The sequence below is a fragment of the Nelumbo nucifera genome, chromosome 3 (genome assembly GCF_055504915.1).
Source record: "Nelumbo nucifera cultivar China Antique chromosome 3, China Antique-T2T, whole genome shotgun sequence".
NCBI lineage: Eukaryota > Viridiplantae > Streptophyta > Magnoliopsida > Proteales > Nelumbonaceae > Nelumbo > Nelumbo nucifera.
In genome coordinates, this window is record NC_142651.1 from 85,718,933 (window position 1) to 85,738,303 (window position 19,371).

Below are 19,371 nucleotides of genomic sequence, written 5' to 3' on the forward strand. Positions count from 1 at the left end.
AGAAATTTCCTGGAGGCAAAAGTCTAGATGTAAGTGGATTAAGGAAGGAGACAGGAACACTAAATTTTTTCATGACCTAGCCAATGGAAGGAGAAGGAAAAACCTAGTGTCCAAACTGGAAGTGGATGGAATAGTCTATGATACCCAAGAGAGGATAGCCAATTGTTTTGTTGAACATTTCAAGTCCATTTTGAGGAGACCCCTAAGCCCTAGTGTGGAGTTGGAAGGTGTGACCTGGCAGAGGCTTCTAGAAGAGAGTAGAAGCTGGCTGGAAAGGAATTTTGAGGAGGAAGAAATTAGAAAAGCCGTGTTTTCCATGAACAGATCTAAAGCACCAGGGCCAGATGGGTTTACAATGGCTTTCTTTCAAGATTGTTGGACACAGTCAAAGAAGATTTAATTGAGGTCTTAAAGGAATTTGAGAATAATCTAGTGATGAGTCGGGGAATTAATCCTACCTTTTTAGCCTTAGTTCCCAAGAAGAAAGAGGCCAAGCATCCAAAGGACTTTAGACCTATCAGTTTGGTGACTAGTGTTTACAAGATTGTGGCAAAAGTCTTATCTTTGAGAATAAAAAGGTGCTTCCTTGTCTTATTAGCCAAGTGCAAGGAACTTTTGTTCAGGGGAGACAAATTGTAGATCAGATTCTAATAGCAAATGAGTGTGTGGAGGAAACGAGGAGATTAGGGCATCAAGGTTATGTGTGTAAACTAGATCTTGAAAAGGCCTATGACTTGGTGGATTGGGGATTCTTATCACTTGTGCTAAGGAAGTGTGGGTTTGGGGATAAATGGTGCAAATGGATAAACGGTTGCCTTTCCAATTGCCATTATTCCATCCTAGTCAACGGGGTAGTTAATGATTTTTTCCCAACTAGTAGGGGTTTGAGACAAGGTGATCCCATATCAACTTTCCTTTTCACTTTAGTCGCCGATGCTTTTAGTAGACTCCTCTCAGAAGCGGATAAAGCCGGATCTCTAAAAGGGTGGAGAATAGGTAGAGATAGAGTTTCAGTTACCCATCTCCAATTTGCAGATGACATAATAATCTTTTGCGAAGGTTGTGATTTAATGGAGGTAAGGGATCTGAAGGATTTAATAATTCACTTTGAGAGGGCCTCAAATTTGAAGTTAAATTTTGAGAAGAGTTTGGAGTTCATTTGAACAGAGAGGAGATGGAGTCTATAGCATTCTTGTTAGAATGCACTTGCTCTCAGTGGCCTCTATCCTACCTAGGACTTCCTCTAGGTGCAAATCCCAAGGAAAGTAGGTTTTGGAACCCGGTGGTGGAAAAATTCGAGAAAAGATTGGCAGCTTGGAAGAGAAATTTTATTTCTGTGGGTGGTAGAGCTACTTTGATTAAAGCAACTTTAGCCAACTTGCCATTATATTTCTTGTCAGTCTTTAGAATTCCTAAAAGGGAGGCAAAGAGGTTGGAAAAACTGATGAGGGACTTCTTATGGGAACCTGGAGAAGAGAAAAAAGATCAATTGATTAGGGGGGAGGTGGTGAGTTGGAGTAAAAAAGGAGGCCTATGCTTAGGGAATGTGGTGAGTAAGAATGAGGCTCTTTTAGGTAAGTGGCCTTGGAGGTGGCCCCTGGAGAGGAAGAGGTTGTGGCATGAAGTAGTGAAAAGTATTCATGGCTGTTTTGAATCAGGTTGGGATGGGGGGTATCTCGAAGGGCTTTGCTTACAACACCTTGGAAGGTGATCTTTGGCATTCTCCCTAAATTCCTTAGTTTTGTAAGGTACAATGCTTGTTCTGGAAACTCCATTCTTTTTTGGGAAGATACTTGGGTGAGCACTCAACCCCTGAAAGACCATTTCCCTTTTCTCTATTCCATCTCCCTTTTTAAAAAGAAACCTATTTCATGGATCCTTTCCCCCCTGGTTTGCCCTTTGGCTTTAAATTGGGATTTTGGGTTTCAAAGAGGGTTAAGGGATGAAGAATTTCATTGTGTTTCAGAGCTATTGTTGCTTCTAGATTCGGTGTATCTGGACCCCACTAACCCGGATAAAAGAGTTTGGGCCCTAACCCCGATTGGCTCCTTCACTTGTGCATCTTTCTTCAAAGCCCTTTGTTGAGTTGCTCTAACCCTTCCTTTCAGGTCTTCCCTGTTAAAGAGGTTTGGTCAAGGCCAGTACCCCCCAAAATAGCAGTGTTTTGTTGGGAAGCCTATTATGGTAAGATCACTACTGTGGAAAACTTGCAAAAGTAGAAACCTTTTATGTGTCTGTCCCCAAATTGGTGCTTTATGTGTAAAGTGAAGGGTGAGGACTGTAACCATTTGCTGATATCGTGCTCCTTTGCTGCCAATATTTGGAATTGGGTTGTTTCCTTATTTGGGTGCAGGTGGAACTTGTCCTCTGAAGTAAAGCTGCTGTTCACTCTGGCTGCTCTTGGGAGATTGACAAAAAGAGGGAAGCTAATGTGGAAATGTATTAGAGCCGCTACTTTGGGGATTTTATGGGAAGAGAGAAATGCTAGAATATTTCAAGAAAAGGAAAGAAGTCTTTCTGAAATCAAGGAATGCATATTGACAAGGACAATCTCATGGTTGAAATCTTCACAATTGTTGGCAGATTATTTCTCCTTTGATGACTTATGGAGAAACTGGGAAGCAGTGGCTTCTACAGTATCCACCAAGAACAAATCACAAGTTGAATGGAAACCCCCACCGGATGGAGTGGTAAAATTGAATTTTGAGGGCAGCTGCCAAGGTAACCCAGGGCCATTTGGAATTAATGGGATTCTAAAAGACAAAGACAACAATATTTTGTCTCTTTTTTCAGGACCAGTGGGTGAAAGTGATTTTGTAAGGGCAGAGTTACCAGCAGCGGTACAAGGTATACAGATGGCTAGTCAAATTGGAGTGAACAATTTGTTAGTAGAAGGGGATTCCAAGGTAGTAGTAGGCTGGTTGAATAGCCCAGGTACAGCTTGCTGGGGCTGTAGGGACCTGTTAAAGAAGGTTAAGTGGATGACAAGAAATATGACTGAGGTTTCAGTGGCTCAGCAGATCAGCAAATGCAATGGCTGATTCTCTGGCCAAGCGAGGGGTGTCGAGGGGAGATCTGTTTTGGGCTACTTTGTAATTTGTGTTTCAGGCTTGGGCATGTTTAGTGTATATGATTCAGTCCTCGGGGGAGGTAACATCTCATGCCTCTTCCTAGGTTTGATTTTATTTTCTTTATTTGAATTAATAAAACTACTCTCATTTATCAAAAAAAAAGTTTCATAGCTACTTCTTTTATTGTCTCTCATTCCTAGGGGCATTTTAAAGCAGTGACATGACAGTCACACATGGATTTGGTACTGTTTTATTGGTTGCCTCATTTGTATTTTCTTAGAATAGGATTTGATGCTTTTTCTTTTTTATGTTTCATTTAGTATGTCTATATTTGAACGTATATTTGACATGTTTGATTGTGGTTTCATTTCCAGATGTGCTTGAGGGGGAAATATTTCTTCAAAACTTGCCGAGCATTGTTGCTGCACATGCTCTAGGTATTTCCTTTATTTTTAAAGTAAAAATGTACTAAAAAGAAAATGGAAGATGCAAGTAGAAAGTTAAGGGGTTTCATTTCACCTTAAGAAAGAATACAACAACCTCTTACGATTGTTTGGCTATGCAATAACCAACTAGACATCAATATTTACAAGGTCTAATGTTGGCCAATCAGAACCAAGGTGTGCTCTTTCTACATCTTCAAACTTAGGGTGAGCTATCAATCAATCTTACATCAATGAACAAATGCCAGCCACAATTCTTCTGGTATCATGTTGCTTCCTGTCAAATATTCTTTTGTTCCTATTCCTCTGTCTGTATACCATAAAAAGGCTATTACCAAATGTCCCTGCTATCTGGGTTCTTTGGAGGGATGGACTTTAAAAGATCTAACCTTTGGCATTTCCTTGCACAAAATGGCTGTTCATATATTCAAGCTTATGTTCTCATGGTTGTTTGCCTGAGATTTTACCAGTGCACCATGAAATGGCCCCTAACAATCTCTCTTTTCTAGCTCATGGCAATGTTAGGCCACAAGGAGAAAATATGATGTGGTCGTGCTGGTCTAAACTGAAGTCATCCAAATAAACAAAGGATGATGGACCAAATAAGATCTGACATCTTACAATAAAAAAACATACCGCATCCTCTTAAAATTTCTTTAATGGGCTGAATGAGGGACTCTTCCTGTTTTGTTTTTGTGGAAGGGTTTTCTCTGTGTGGCTGTACAGCTCCTCGTTGTAGAGTTTTTGGGGTCTCATCTTTGTACTTTATCTTGATTCCCCCTTTTGATTGAAATAGTATGTTTTCTTTTACTAAAAATACCTCTAGATTTTAGGTGGTTGACTGTCAAGATACTGTCCAAAGACATCAACCATGCAGAGGTTTCTGCCCTAGATGGAATTGAGTTGCCCCAAATCCCTTTCAAAGGATATCACTCCATGTAGTTACTGATAATTGCATTATGAAAAGAATTCAGAGTAAACATTGCCTTTGCTTTCACACATTCTTTTCACCATCTGTGTTGGTTGAATCATGGCTGATCTTCGACTATTCTAACTTGTGAAGAGATTGACACATTCCTCCAGTTATCTGTCAAAAAGTTGTCTTCTAAATATAAGCCACCAAACAAACTTAACTCTGAATTTCAAAGTACTGACTGCTATGTCCTTAGAAAACAAACTTAACTCTGAATTTCAAAGCACTGACTGCTATGTCCTTAGAATTTAATCTAAATGGTGTTGACAGATGTCACAGAACATACCAACTCAGACCATTGCCCACCAAAAGTTTTGTAAAACAAGCAAAAACTAAAAGAAACTTCATGGTCTAGGTAGTCTTGGCAGCAGTATGTTTGTTCTTCTGCCTAAATTACAGCTTATGGTCCCTGCTTATCATCTCATCTTAGCATATTCTAGCTGTTATTTCCCGTTCTTGTGCCTTGCTGCAGAAAATCAATCATATTAGCTTTAATCATGTTCCACTCTTTGTCCAATCAGATATCAAGAATAGGAATTACCATTGGGCAATTTTTTGAAAACCACACCAAACCTGATGGTTGAACCTGGAATTTAATCGGTCCAACACATGTATACAAGAACCAAGTAAACGGGGTGTATGTGCATAAAAGGTGATATACACCCCTGTCATGTTTTGGCATCACATGAGTGATTCAGATTGTCGCATGATCCAGTTTATTTGGTTTCTGATTTTTTATTTTTTAATTTGTAACTTGAAGCTTTATTAGTTAAGATAATAGAGCAATATGTGCAACAAGCAAGCAGTCACCCACAGGTCTGACTGAAGTCACTAGACTCATACTATTAGCAATTTACACAAGGACTAGATTATATATGATCTATTTGATCCTGGCTGTGCTTTAAGAAACTCCCACAACAGCTGATTCTTATTGATCCCTTCTTTAGCCAAAGCATCAGGTGAATCATTTGCTGATTTATGCATCAATGAAAACGTAACTCTTTGTTCTCTTATCATTGCTTTGATCTACCTCAAGGTGTTACTTTAATGCCATGTTCCCATTCTGTCATTCTTCAACCAGTCCACTACAACCTTTGAGTTACTTTCTACGACTAAGTTTGTCATGTTAAACATCTTTCCCGATCTGCTCCATGTAAACTGCCAGCAGTTCTGCTGTTGAGGAGTTCCTGTTGCCTATTGGACCCAAAAAAAGCCTATTTGATTTCTGATTTCTTAGTGTGTTAATATTTCATAAAGTCCAAGAGTAGTTCTTTATTTGTGATTGAAACCCAAGGTGTTATTTTCTTTCAGAATTTTTGCTTTTAGGAAATTGTAAACTCTGAAATCTCAATTTTGTAACTTGAGTTAGTGATGCTACATTGGTAGGCTTTACCCACTTAACTCAAAGCCCATATGCACAGAAGTTCCCCTTATTGTCCTTGGGCCATAAATGTTTAAAGATTTATGTTCTGACTTGAGAATGAAGCCTGAAGCGCAAAACTCACTCTTGCAAGCCTCACTTGGAAGAGTAGAAAGAGAATAAGATATCAGGAGATATTTTATGTTTTTATTTCTTAAAAGTTTCTTTTATTAGGTTAATAGGTTGCTTGATTTGCAAATTAGGTACTCCCACCTCTCTCCTTGATGAATTTTTATCTTGCCTTTAAAAAAAGGTCTTGGTAGGTTCTCCTGCCTTTCATGTTTGCATTCTTGAAGGAAAAAACCTATCTCAGATGGTGGTGAAACCATTGTCTCCTTGTGATTTGTTGAGACCAATGTTCTCAAACTCTTAACTTTCTGATTATGCATCTTTTGTATCTTAATTTTGTTCCTTTCATACTTTTTGTTTTTTGTATCCTTTGTTTTGGAAGATCCTTATCTTGCTAATAAGTTTCCCTGTAACTGATCGAAAGAACACAACTGCAAGATTCACATGGATCCATCTCCATGAAAAGTGAAATCCCACCAACATCCACCTCCGTCATCCTAAAACCCTTCACCAGATGACATTAGTTTTTTTACACTTCTACTGCATTACCCACTTACTCAATCCTACCACATCTTCCCTTTCTTTGATGTTCTTGACTCATTTAAGTCAGGAAGTGTCTTCTGTAGTGTACAGCTTTATGAGCTTCTGCCCGTAAGAGCTAATAGGAATGTAGCCCTTCATTCCCACCTGTGCAAATCTTCCTCTCATTAGAAGCTTCTAGATTAAAAATCTTCCAACAATACATGGAATTTTAGCTACTGGTAATTTATTATATTTCTACTCTCATTGCTTTTTGGTATGATTTTGCATTCATGTACATTTGTAATTTTGGATCTAATGATATTGCTTGGTCTGAAGAAGTTATCTCATGATTCAAATGGTGTATGAATGTTTTAGATCCTCATCGAGGAGAGAGGGTATTAGACATGTGTGCTGCTCCAGGAGGGAAAACTACCGCAATTGCAATCCTTATGAAGGATGAAGGAGAGGTAGTTGCAGTTGATAGATCTCACAACAAGGTATAATATCATTTTAGTACCCTTTTATAAGTGAACAGTAGGCACTGTCATTGTGTGATACGACTTTTAAATCCCTGCTTGTATGGTTCTAAATTCTGCAAAACTAAATTTAAAATCAAATAACCACAAATAATGTATACATACATAGGAAATGTATATTTTAATGGTGTATTTGAAAAAATATATTACAATTAATATAGTGGGATGTATAAATATCATACAATTTTATTGATAATGCATTAATCAAGAGTCCAAGACACATAACATATGCACATATTATATTTTAATTATTATATCAATTGTTTTCTATTTTACTATTTTTACTTTTTTACATAAACAAAAAAGTCAACCAAATATTAAATTCTCAAATGTAAGTTAAAATATCAATTAATAATTTATAATACGAAAATTATTCCAATTTAAAATATATAATATGAAAATTTGTAAATTTTAATTACTAAAAATATTATTCCAGTATTAATATTTTTGTTTTTATAATTTTTCTAAAATTATAAACCATTTTTTTGATATAAGTGTTGATTAGTAGATTTGATAGATTTTATTTAATATTATATTCTGAAATATTTTTTAAACATTTTTTATTTTTGTAAATAGTTAATATGTTGTTATTTAATGTAATATAAATTAAAATATTAATTAATAATTGATATATTAATTTTAAGTACTAAAATGATTACTCTATTATTAATATTTTATTTGTATCAAGGAGCTTTTGTAGAAGGAAGGTCGATTGTGGATCAAATCTTGGTGGCTAATGAATGTGTAGGGGAAAGAAGAAAGGGTAGAGAAAAGGGGCTGGTTTGTAAGGTAGATCTAGAAAAAGCCTATGACTTGGTTAATTGGGATGTCCTTCTAAAAGTTTTAGAAAGATTCGGATTCGGAAATTGATGGAGGGCTTGGATCAAAGGATGCTTAAGTTCAGCTCACTACTCAATCCTAATCAACGGTACAACAAAGGATTTCTTCCTGGCTAGGAGAGGAATTAGACAAGGTGACCTCCTATCCCTATTCTTGTTTACCTTAGTGGCAGAAGTGTTAAGTAGAATGGTGGCAAAAGCTGATGCTCAAGGCCTCATCAGAGAGTGGAGGGTAGGTAGAAACTGAGTGATTGTTACCCATCTCCAATTTGCAGATGACACCATATTTTTTTATGAAGGAAACAATGAGGAGTTGGTGGAAAATTTGAGGGTGCTGCTGAATAATTTTGTGGAAGTGACAAGGCTGAGGATAAATTGGACCAAAAGTGGAATTGTAGGGGTCAATTTGGAGGAAGGAGAACTAATAAGATTTGCAAAAATCTTGGGGTGTAAGATCAGAAGCTGGCCTATTAGTTACCTAGGTTTACCCTTAGGAGGAAACCCCAAGTCAGTTGGTTTTTGGAAACCAGTGTTAGAAAGGTTTGATAGGAAGTTAGCCCTTTGGTAGAGGAACTACATTTCATTGGGTGGAAAAATAACCTTGATTTGAGCCACTCTGGCAAACCTCCCCACCTATCTCCTTTCAACTTTTAGAATCCCTTCTAAGGTAGCAAGATGCCTAGAGAAATATATGAGAGATTTCCTTTGGGACCCAGGAGAGGAAGGGAAGGATCACTTGATCAAGTGGGAGCAGGTTAGTAAACCCAAGGAACAAGGGGGTTTGGGAATTGGAAACATCCTTTTAAGGAACACAACTCTACTAGGTAAGTGGCTTTGGAGGTTTCCCTTTGAGGGTGACAGATTGTGGTATAAAGTGATTGAGAGCATTCATGGGGTGGTTGGAAATGGCTGGGATGCAAAAGTTTCCCCTCACAGGTCTTCGGCTTCTCCTTGGAAAGCAATTCATGAAATCTACCCTACTTTCCTCAATTCCATCCGGTTTGATGTGGGGCAAGGTAATAGAATTCTGTTTTGGGAAGATCTATGGGCAGGGGAAACCCCACTAAAAGACAGATTCCCTGATCTCTTTGCACTATCTAACCTTAAGGGGAAAGCTATATCCATGTTGGGATCTCTGTGTCCAACTGGTGTGAACTGGAATTTAGGCTTTAAAAGGGGACTAAGGGAGAATGAGTGTGAATCTTTAACCCGCTTGCTGAACCTCTTTGGGCAGATCCACCTAGACCCTTCGTTGGAAGACTCAAGAATCTGGGTAAGATCTCCAATCGGCCTCTTTTCTTGCTCCTCTTTCTTCAAAGTACTTGCTTCCCCCAACCCTCTAGGTGGGACCTTCCCTGTGAAAGAAATCTGGTGCAAGCCTATTCCCCCGAAGATCCAAGTTTTCAGTTAGGAAGTATTCCTTGGTAAGGTAAACACTTGTGATATGCTACAGAGAAGAAGGCCATACATGTGCCTTTCTCCTCGTGTGTGCTCACTGTGTAAGGAAAATGGTGGGACCCTTTCTCATTTAATGATATCCTGTTCTTTTGTGCATCGAATTTGGGATTTCTTTTGTACTCTCTTTGTCTGCAGGTGTGCTCCCCCTCGAGATGTGGTAGGACTCTTCAACCATGATTTCTTGAGACAGAGAAATAAAAGAGGGATGGTAATGTGGAAAGCAACAAAGGCAGCAATTTGTTGGGTAATATGGGAAGAGAGAAACAACAGAATTTTCTTGGAAAAAAGTAGAACAGTAGAGGAAGTGATGATAATATCAAGATGAAAGTAGCCCATTGGGTAAAACTCTTGGACTGCTTTCAAGTCTTCTTAGTCGCAGATATTCTAAGAACATGGTCCGAAGTAGCACACTCTTCTAGAGTAAGAATAAAGTAAGGCTGGAGTGGAAACCACCTGAAGGCAATAAAGTAAAGCTGAATTTTGACGGGTGCTCATATGGAAATCTAGGCATATCAAGAGTAGGAGGAGTATTAAGAAACCCTGACAGGAGGATATTGGGTATGTTCTCGGGGCCGATTGGCAACGGAAACTTGCTGAAGGCTGAATTATTGGCATTACTACAAGGGTTAAAGCTAGCCAAACAACTAGGATGCAGACATGTTGAAGTAGAAGGGGATTCAAAAGTAGTAATTTCATGGGCAACAAATAGCAGCCACACCCCATGGACGTTTAAACATGTGATTAGGGAAGTGGAGAAGATTGCCAAGGAGGTTGAGGGTGAATTTAAATGGGTCCGAAGAAGTGCAAATGGCTAATGGATTAGCAAAACAAGGGGCATTGAGACAACAATTATTTTGGGCTACATTGTAATGAGTGATGAATAGAGTGAGGAAAAGGGATCATCAGTCCCATCATCAAATTGTATAAAATGCTTACAATCTGAATTTTAATAAAACACATATTTACTGATCAAATAAAAAAAATATTTTATTTGTACACATTTCTTGTGATTAAAATAATCTTTTGATTTTAATGTGGATTTGATAGATTACTTATTTCTTTAGTTTGTAAAACATTAATTTTGAATATTATTCTTTTTAATTTTTTGTTGGAGTTGTTAAACATAAGTACGTATTATTTATTTGGATTACATGTATATACTAAATTTAATAAAGCTATTTTATTTCATTTATTATCATAAGACTAGATTAAGGCGCATTGCACGTTGGATGACCTGGGTTCGAATCCTTCTATTGTCATTTTTTTAGTAGGACGCAATGCATCGGTTTGTATCAGTGCGTATCGGTTGATATTGATGAGTTACCGCTCACCTCGGAAGCCCCTTCGAGGGTGGCTTAGCCTCCTGAAACAGAAGATGGAAGGGAGGGGGGGGGAAGGTAGGAAGAAGATGACACAGAGAGAGAGATAAAAGGGATATTCATTCATGCCACTTATTACATGATCAGGGCCTTATATAGCTGGCCTACATGTATGCACTGATGAAGAGAATATCTTCTGGTGGTAGTGTAGCTAACTATGGAAGGCTCTGCCACGTGTCATGCTAACCTCTTTGTCTTCTAGTGAAATGCTGCTCGGTGGTGGTCTGCTCCATACCTATAGTTGGGTTCGGAGGGAGTGTTTGGGTTCCAACAATTCCTCCCCCCTTAGCATTGACCTTGCCCTCATGGTCTAGGTTTGGAAACCTCTCGTTCAGCCTAAGATAAGGTTCCCAAATGGCATCATCTGGAGGGAGCCCATCCCATTCTACCTTGGCTTCTGGCACAACCTAACCACCTCGTCGAACCCAATTGAAATCCACAATTCTGTCAGGCTCCGTGTCAATGTCCCCTTCTTCAGTGAATTGGGGTAAGTTGGGTGAGACATGTGTATGATTTCCCACCGCCTTCTTAAGAAGTGAGATGTGAAACACTGGATGAAGCTTTGAGGTTGCAGGGAGGTCCAACCGATAAGCAACAAGACCCACTCTCTCCAGAACCTTATAAGGCCCATAATACTTGGGTGCTAACTTGTGCCAAGCCCGTCTTACCACTAAGATCTGGCGGTAAGGTTGGAGCTTAAGGTAAATGAAGTCACCCACCTCTAATTCTAACGGGCGGTGGTGAGTGTCATAGTGGGCCTTCATTCGCTGCTGGGCTTTTGTCAAGTTGGACTTAAGCAATCTAAGAATCTCATCTCTTGCAAGTAGGCGGGTCTCTACTTCTGCCACCTTGGATGACCCATATTCATAAGGTATGGGAGGAGGTTCTCTGCCATAAAGAGCCTTGAAGGGTGTCATTCCAGCAGTTGACTGATAAGTCGAGTTGTACCAATATTCTGCCCACGGTTGGGGCTTTTCCCCTATGAAACATCTAAGGTAGGCTTCCAAGCAACGATTAAGAACTTCCCATCAGTCTGCGGGTGATAACTCGTGGAGGGGTGCAATTGGGTTCCTAGCAACCGAAAATATTCCTTCCAGAATGAACTCAGGAAAGTAGGGTCCCGATCTGAGACAATGGATCTTGGGGTTCCATGCAGCTTGGCGACGTCTTGGATGAAGATGTCAGCCACCATTGCTGTGGTGTAAGGGTGAGGTAATGCAGAGAAATGGCTGTACTTGGTGAGATGGTCAACCACTACCATGATAACCTCCTTTCCTGCAGAACAAGGAAGACCCGTGATGAGGTCCATGGAAAGGTCTTCCCACACCTGATCTGGAATCTTGAGAGGTTGTAGAAGGCCAGCGGGAGACTGTGACAAGTATTTCTGCTGTTGGCAGGTTTGACATTTGGATACATATTGTAATACATCCTTATGCATTCCTACCCAATGATAGTGGCTACTGAGCCTCTTTATGGTCCGTAGCACCCTGAGTGCCCTCCCAAGGCGGAGTCATGAAACAACCTTAACAATTCAGCTTTGTAAGACGATTTCTGGGCAACAACAAACCGACCTCTAAAGAAAAGATCAGGCCCCACAACTTGGTAACCAGCAACTTGTGAAGGGTCTCGCTACCACTTATCTCTAATGGCCTGCAACTGCGGATCAGACTTGGCTTCTTGTTGTATAGTTTCAAACAAAGGGAAGCTGGGCTAGAGCAGGTCAGATGGGCTAACTCTTCTACTCGTGACAAGGCATCAACTACTCTGTTTGCGGGCCCCGGCTTATATTCTATGAGGTAGTCAAAGCCCATCAGTTTACTAAGGCATTTTTGCTGCTCCGGGGTGTGCACCCTTTGCTCTGCTATGTACTTCAAACTTCGTTGGTCTGTTCTAATAACAAATTGGCGTCCCAATAGGTATGCACGCCACTTTTGCACTGCCATTACCACAACCATCATTTCTTTGACATAAGTGGACTGACTTTGGTGAGTTGCTGAGAGAGCCTTGTTGAAATAAGCAATGGGCTGCCCTTTCTGCATCAAAGACAGCCCCTACTCCTACACCCGACGCATCACATTCTATTTCAAAGGGCTGAGAGAAGTCTGGAAGAGTGAGGACTGGAGGGCTGGAAATTGCTGTCTTCAAGTCTTCAAAAGCCCGTTGGGCTTCATCAGTCCAACTGAAGGAATCTTTCTTTAATAGATGCGTTAGTGGGTCAGCCATAAGCCCATACCCCTTAATGAAGCACCTATAATATCCAGTAAGCCCAAGAAAGCCCCACAAAGCTTTTACAGTAGTGGGCTGGGGTCACTTCTGAATGGCTTCTACCTTTTCTGGGTCTGCCATGACCCGACCCGCTGCAACCACATGGCCTAAGTACTGAATTTGTCCTTGCCCAAAGGAACACTTTGTCATTTTGGCATGTAACTGGTGCCCCTTTAGAGTTGTGAGGGTGAGTTTCAAATGTTCCATATGTGTGTCCCAATCCCTGCTGTACACAAGAATATCATCGAAAAGCACTAGAGTAAATTGCCTTAGAAATGGCCTGAAGATGTCATTCATGAGGGCCTAAAAGGTGGAGGGGGCGTTTGTGAGTCCAAAAGGCATAACCAAGAACTCATAATGGTCATCGTGGGTCCTAAAGGTTGTCTTGTGGATGTTAGCCTGGTGGACCCGAATCTGATGATACCTGGACCGCAGGTCTAATTTGGAGAACACTCGTGCCTCTCCCAACTCATTCAGTAGTTCGCCAATGAGGGGTATATGAAACTTGTCCTTCATAGTAATCTGATTTAAGGCCCGGTAATCTACGCAAAAGCGCCAACTATTGTCCTTCTTTACTAAGAGTACAAGAGATGAAAAATGGCTGGTGCTGGTTTGTATATGCCCTTTTTCCAATAGTTCTCTTACTGCCTTCTCAATTTCTAGCTTTTGAAAGTAAGGGTATGTTTATGGCCTCACATTGGCTGGGTTAGAACCGGGTAAGAGAGGTATTTGATGATCACGAGCCCGGAGTGGAGGTAATTGGTTCGGCTCCTCAAATACATCGCCAAACTGATCGAGTATCGGCCGTAGGGCTCTGTGTTGGGCTTCAGTGGGGTGAACACAACCCTGGTTGTCCAGAATTGGGACTGTGGGCCGAAGGCCTAAGTGCCTAAATATGGGTTGGCCGGTGTTATCTCAGTGGCTTCAGTAGTTCGAACCAGAGGAACAGTCGAATCTATATCAGTCGACCCTAATATGAATTAGCCTCTAATTAGTTGTACAAAGACTAAACCGCCCCCCCCCACTTAAGTATGGGACAGGAAGTCTTAAAACTACCACATAAGCACATAACAGAAATAAAATGACTCGGCTAGCTCTAACACTCCCCCTCAAGCTGGAGAATATATGTCATATAATCCTAGCTTGTTACATATATAGTTCACTCCCCCTCAAGAAGAAGGAACAGTTGAATCTGATAGCTTAAAACCCTATCAGTCGACCCTAATATGAATTAGCCTCTAATTAGTTGTACAAAGACTAACGCCCCCCACTTAAGTATGGGACAGGAAGTCTCTATTAAAACTGCCATATAAGCACATAACAAAAATAAAATGACTAATCTACCCTTATTCGGCTAGCTCTAACACTCCCCCTCAAGCTGGAGAATATATGTCATATAATCCCAGCTTGTTACATATATAGTTCACTCTCCCTGAGCTTAAGCCTTTTGTAAACAAATCTTCCCATTGATCACTTGAGCCCACATGTTCTGTGCTTATTTCTCCAGTAAGGACCTTCTCCCTCACAAAGTGGCAATCAATCTCTGTGCTTTGTTCTCTCATGAAAAACGGGGTTAGATGAGATGTGTAGTGCAACTTGATTGTCACAGTACAATTTCATAGGTCTATCCATGGAGAACCCGATTTCTTGTAGGAGATTCCTTCGCCATACTAATTCACATGTAGTGTGTGCCATGGCTCTGTATTCGGCTTCAGCACTGCTCCTTGCCACAACCGTCTACTTCTTACTCTTCCATGTCACAAGATTTCCTCCAAGAAATGTGCAGTAACCTATAGTAGATCTTCTATCAGACACAAAGCCTGCCCAATCTGCATCTGTATACCCAATTACCTCAAGTCTTCCTCCTGGTTTGTACAATAACCCACGACCTGGATCTCCCTTCAGGTACCTTACAATTCTAAGAACTGCATCCCAGTGAGGTATCCGAGGGTTCTGCATAAATTGGCTCACCACACTGACTGCAAAGGAGATGTCTGGTCTCGTGATAGTCAAATAGTTCAGCTTCCCCACTAACCGTTTATACCTTCCAGGATCATCAAATATTTCCCCTGTATCACTGCTCAACTTAGCATTTGGCTCCATGGGAGTTTCATCCGGTTTTGCACCTAACAGTCCTGTTTCATCCAGCAGATCAAGAACATATTTTCTTTGGCACGGGTTTACACCTTGTTTTGACCTAGCAACTTCTATACCCAAGAAATACTTCAATGTCCCAAGGTCTTTTGTTCGAAAATGGTTTTGCAGAAAGACCTTTAGTTTATCGATCCTCAATTTGTCACTACCAGTTATGATAATATCATCCACATAGACCACTAATAAAATCTTTCCGGCTTCTGAATCATAGCTGAACACCGAGTGGTCAACCTGGCATTGTTTCATTCCAAAATTCTTCACCACTTCACTAAACTTCCCAAACCAAGCACGAAGCGATTGTTTCAACCCATAAATTGCCTTTTTCAATCTGCACACCTTACCATCCTCCTTGAGCAACAAACCAGGTGGTTGCTCCATATATACTTCTTTCATAAGGTCACCATGAAGGAAGGCATTTTTAATGTCAAGTTGAAACAAGGGCCAATCATACATAACTGCCAGGGAATTTAAGACACGGACAGAGCCAATCTTAGCCACTGGAGAGAAGGTCTCCATATAGTCCACCCCATACAACTATGAATAACCTTTAGCAACAAGTCTGGCCTTCAAAGTCTCCACACTACCATCCGGCAAGTATTTAACAGTATACACCCGTTTACAACCCACAACATGCTTACCGGGAGGAAGAGTAGAGAGCTCCCATGTTTGAGTATGCTAAAGGGCAGAGAGTTCCTCCTCCATTGCCTGCTGCCACCCAAGTGAGCTAAGAGCCTCTTGGACATTCTTAGGTATAGAAATAGATGACAACAGTGAAACAAACTGGCGATGTGAAACGGAAAGGCGAGGGACTGAAACAAAATTGGAAATGGGATGGAGGGTACAACTACGTTTACTTTTCCGTAAAGCAAAGGAAGATCAAGTTCTGAAGGTTCTGGGACAGGAGCAACAACAGGATCCGCAGACAAGTAGAAGCTGGAGGAGGAGCCGGTGTCTGTCGATGAGTATACACGTGCCGGATCGGTGGTCGTTCAGTAGGGATCTGCACTGGAGGAGGTGAAGGGTCAACCCCAATTGAAACAACCGGAACGGGATCACGGACTGGAAGAGGAAGAGGAAGCAAAGGTGGAGACACCGATGCTTCAGGTCCCGAGAAGAAGGGACAAACTCAAAAAAGGTGACATCAGGACAGACAGCACTTTCGAGTAATGGGATTGTAACACTTATACCCTTTTTTGAGTCCAAGAGTAGCCAAGAAAGACACTTAATAAAGCGTGCATTCTGCTTGTCTATCCTAGGACTCTGATTGTGAACAAAGCACACACAACCAAAGATGCGGGGAGGTAATGGAAAGGGAGAAAAGGTGGGGAACAAAATAGAAAGGGGAGACCGACCATGAAGAATGAAGGTGGGCACCCGATTGATATGGAAACACAGTAAGTACAACATCACTCCAAAATCGTTTAGGAACACTCATATGGTGAAGAATAGACCGAGCAGTTTCAAGGAGATGACGGTTCTTTTGTTCAGCCACCCCATTTTGTTGACGAGTGGATGCACATGAAGTTTGATGAATGATGCCATGCTGTTCTAAATACTGTTGAAAGGAAGTAAGAAAGTATTCACGACCGTTATCTGAACGAAGAACTTTGATTGGAACACCAAATTGTGTACGTATTTCGGCATGGAATTTTTGAAAAATGGAAAATAATTCACTCCTTTCTTTCATTAAATAAATCCATGTCATCCTTGAACAATCATAAAAAAAGTGACAAAATACTTGTAACCATTATAAGACTCTTATTTTAATCGGACTCCAAACATCTGAATGAACCAAAGCAAAAGCACTCAACATACGACTATCAACTCTAGGACTGAAGGGAACCCGACGATGTTTTCCATACTGACATGACTCACTGTAAAGACAACAGATGACTCAAAGACGGAACCAATATCTTGAGTGCCTTGAGAGATGGATGTCCCAGTCGACAATGCCACTGTAAAGGAGTGAGTGAAGTCTGAAGTGCATTTGACGATCCACCACCATCAAGGTAATACAATCCACCAGCCTTATGCCCCCCACTAATCTTCTTCTCTGTCTTGAGATCTTGAAAAACAGAAAAGGGAAAAATGTAATAGAGCAATTAAGAGTCTTGGTTAATTTACTAATAAACATAAGATTGAATGGAAACTTAGGGACATATAGAAAAGATGATAAAGAAAGAGAAGCCGTGCCAACATTACCAACACCACAGATGGGAGAAGAGGAACTGTTGGCAAGGGTAACAGTTTGAGATGTGGAAGTTTCAGAGAGGGAAGAGAACACACCAGGAGTCCCGATCATGTGATCAGAGGCTCCAGAGTCAATAATCCAGGGAGAGGGTTTGGATGCTAGACAAACTATACCTGAGTGGGCAAGGGTGGCTGTAGTATGCTGTGAAGTAGCCTGGAGGAACCTCTCATACTCGTTGTGCGGTACACTCACCATCTCCTTCTCGGAAACAGATGTAGATGTGGAAGGTGTTAGATCTGCCTATTGGTTATGACTGACATCAACCCCACCAACTACTGCGTGATTAGCCCATGTAGAAGGAGGGCCATGGAGATCATAACAGAAATTCACCGAATGTCCGTCCTTGCCACAATGGGTACACTTCCTTGTAGAGTTACTTTTTCCTTTACCACGACCTCCCCCTGAGTCACGACCACCACCACGGCCAAATACGGAACCACCACGACCTCCTCGGAAGGCATGTCCTCCCCCTCTAGTACCATGTCCACCTCCTCTGGCTATCACAAATGCTGATCTGTCAGACTATGTGGGATTTTCTATAGATCCCAAAGAAATCCTACGAAGCCGTGCAAAAACTTCCTCAAGTGTCGGAAGAGTAGAGCCTCCCAATATTTGGGCCCTAACTGGTTCATATTTTGATTTCAACCCCACCAAGAACCTAGTGACATCTAGTTGTTCTCTCTGTTGTTGCTGAACCTTAACATCTGGAGTGAGGGGATGATAGACATTGAGTTGTTTTTGTTGAAACGAAGTTGAGAGAAACATGTGAGTGTTGGAATAGAGAGAGGAGGGGTGAGGGTGAGAGGGTGAGAGGGTGAAGCAAAGAGAAGGTTGCTGAGAGCGTGAGAGGGGGAGAGGGGGAAGAGCTGAGATGGGAGAATTTGTGGAGGTAGGCCGTTGGAAAAAAGTTTTGAAGATTGAATCTAAGGAACTCCTGTTTGAGGAGCCGTGATTAAATGGTCAGCTGAGTTTGAAGATCAGGGAAGCAAAGAGAGGGATGGTGCTGTTAGAAGGACTGGGGGTAATTGAAGGGCTCAAGGAGTTTGTGGAAGGTGCAAGTAACAAAGGCAAGCAAAATAGTTGGAAAGAGCTTTTCTCAGAATCTGGAAGAAGGGTTGTTGTAGAGTGTAAGAGAAACCCTAAAGGTTATTTTATCTCCTTGACAGAATTTTTTGGCAAGGGTAGAAAGCAGATGATCTGCTTTCCAGAAGGAAGGAAGAGTCAGGGATGGAAGGCAGTTCTTGGCGCCTTATGTGAACTGCTGAAACGCATGAGTGTAAAAAGAGAAGCAATAGTAAAAAGGAAGATAAGCAGGTCTAGTAGTATGGTGAACAAGACTAAGCAAGAGACTCCTTTAGTGTTAGCCGGGGCAGGCATTTACAGAATGGGAGTAAACATACAGAGAGGGGATTGGGAAATTAAATTGATAGTTGAAGCTTCAGCTCCTATTCTTGACTGGAGGAAAGTTGCAGATCTGTTAACAGCAAGGTTAAAGTTGAAGAGCACATTTATTTTAACATCCTTTGAGAAGAACAAGGCTTTGCTAGATTTGCTTGAGAACAGAGTAGAAGTTGAGGCTTTAAACATCCAAGCTAAGCTTGGAAATTTCACAGTATCAAGATGGTGTCCGGGATCAAACTCCAAAGATTTCTTTGTTGAAGATGGAGTGGTGGTGCGTCTGTTAGGTCTTCCCTTTCATTTGTGGAAGCAAGAAACTGCTGAAGCCATTGCTTTGATGTGTGGAGGATCACTAGGAGGGGCCTTTTGGGGAGACCTTCGTTCAGCTTCCATTTTATTGAATGGAGTAAAACCTGAGGAGATACCTCGGAAGATAGAGGTGCTAGTCGAAAGGCAGTGCTACTTAGTGTGGCTGGCTTCATCCACTGAAACGATGCTCTGGAAAGAGGCTCGTATGGAGGGAGATGAGAAGGTTGAAGAAGAAGAGCTGCGTGGCAAGAAAGGGTTGGAGGATTCAAACAAGAAAAGCACTT

General features: G+C 41.1%; 1 protein-coding gene across 7 annotated transcripts in view; it reads left to right on the forward strand.

Annotated features, from left to right (window-relative positions):
• Window positions 1-19,371, forward strand: part of LOC104597730 (NOL1/NOP2/sun family protein) — a 97,087-nt gene that overhangs the window by 20,489 nt on the left and 57,227 nt on the right. For all 7 annotated transcript variants that reach the window (XM_088900706.1, XM_088900707.1, XM_088900708.1 and 4 more), the window contains 2 exons: window positions 3,446-3,508; window positions 6,874-6,995. In XM_088900706.1, the coding sequence (XP_088756832.1) occupies window positions 3,446-3,508; window positions 6,874-6,995 (185 nt within the window). The remainder of the gene's footprint in view (window positions 1-3,445; window positions 3,509-6,873; window positions 6,996-19,371) is intronic.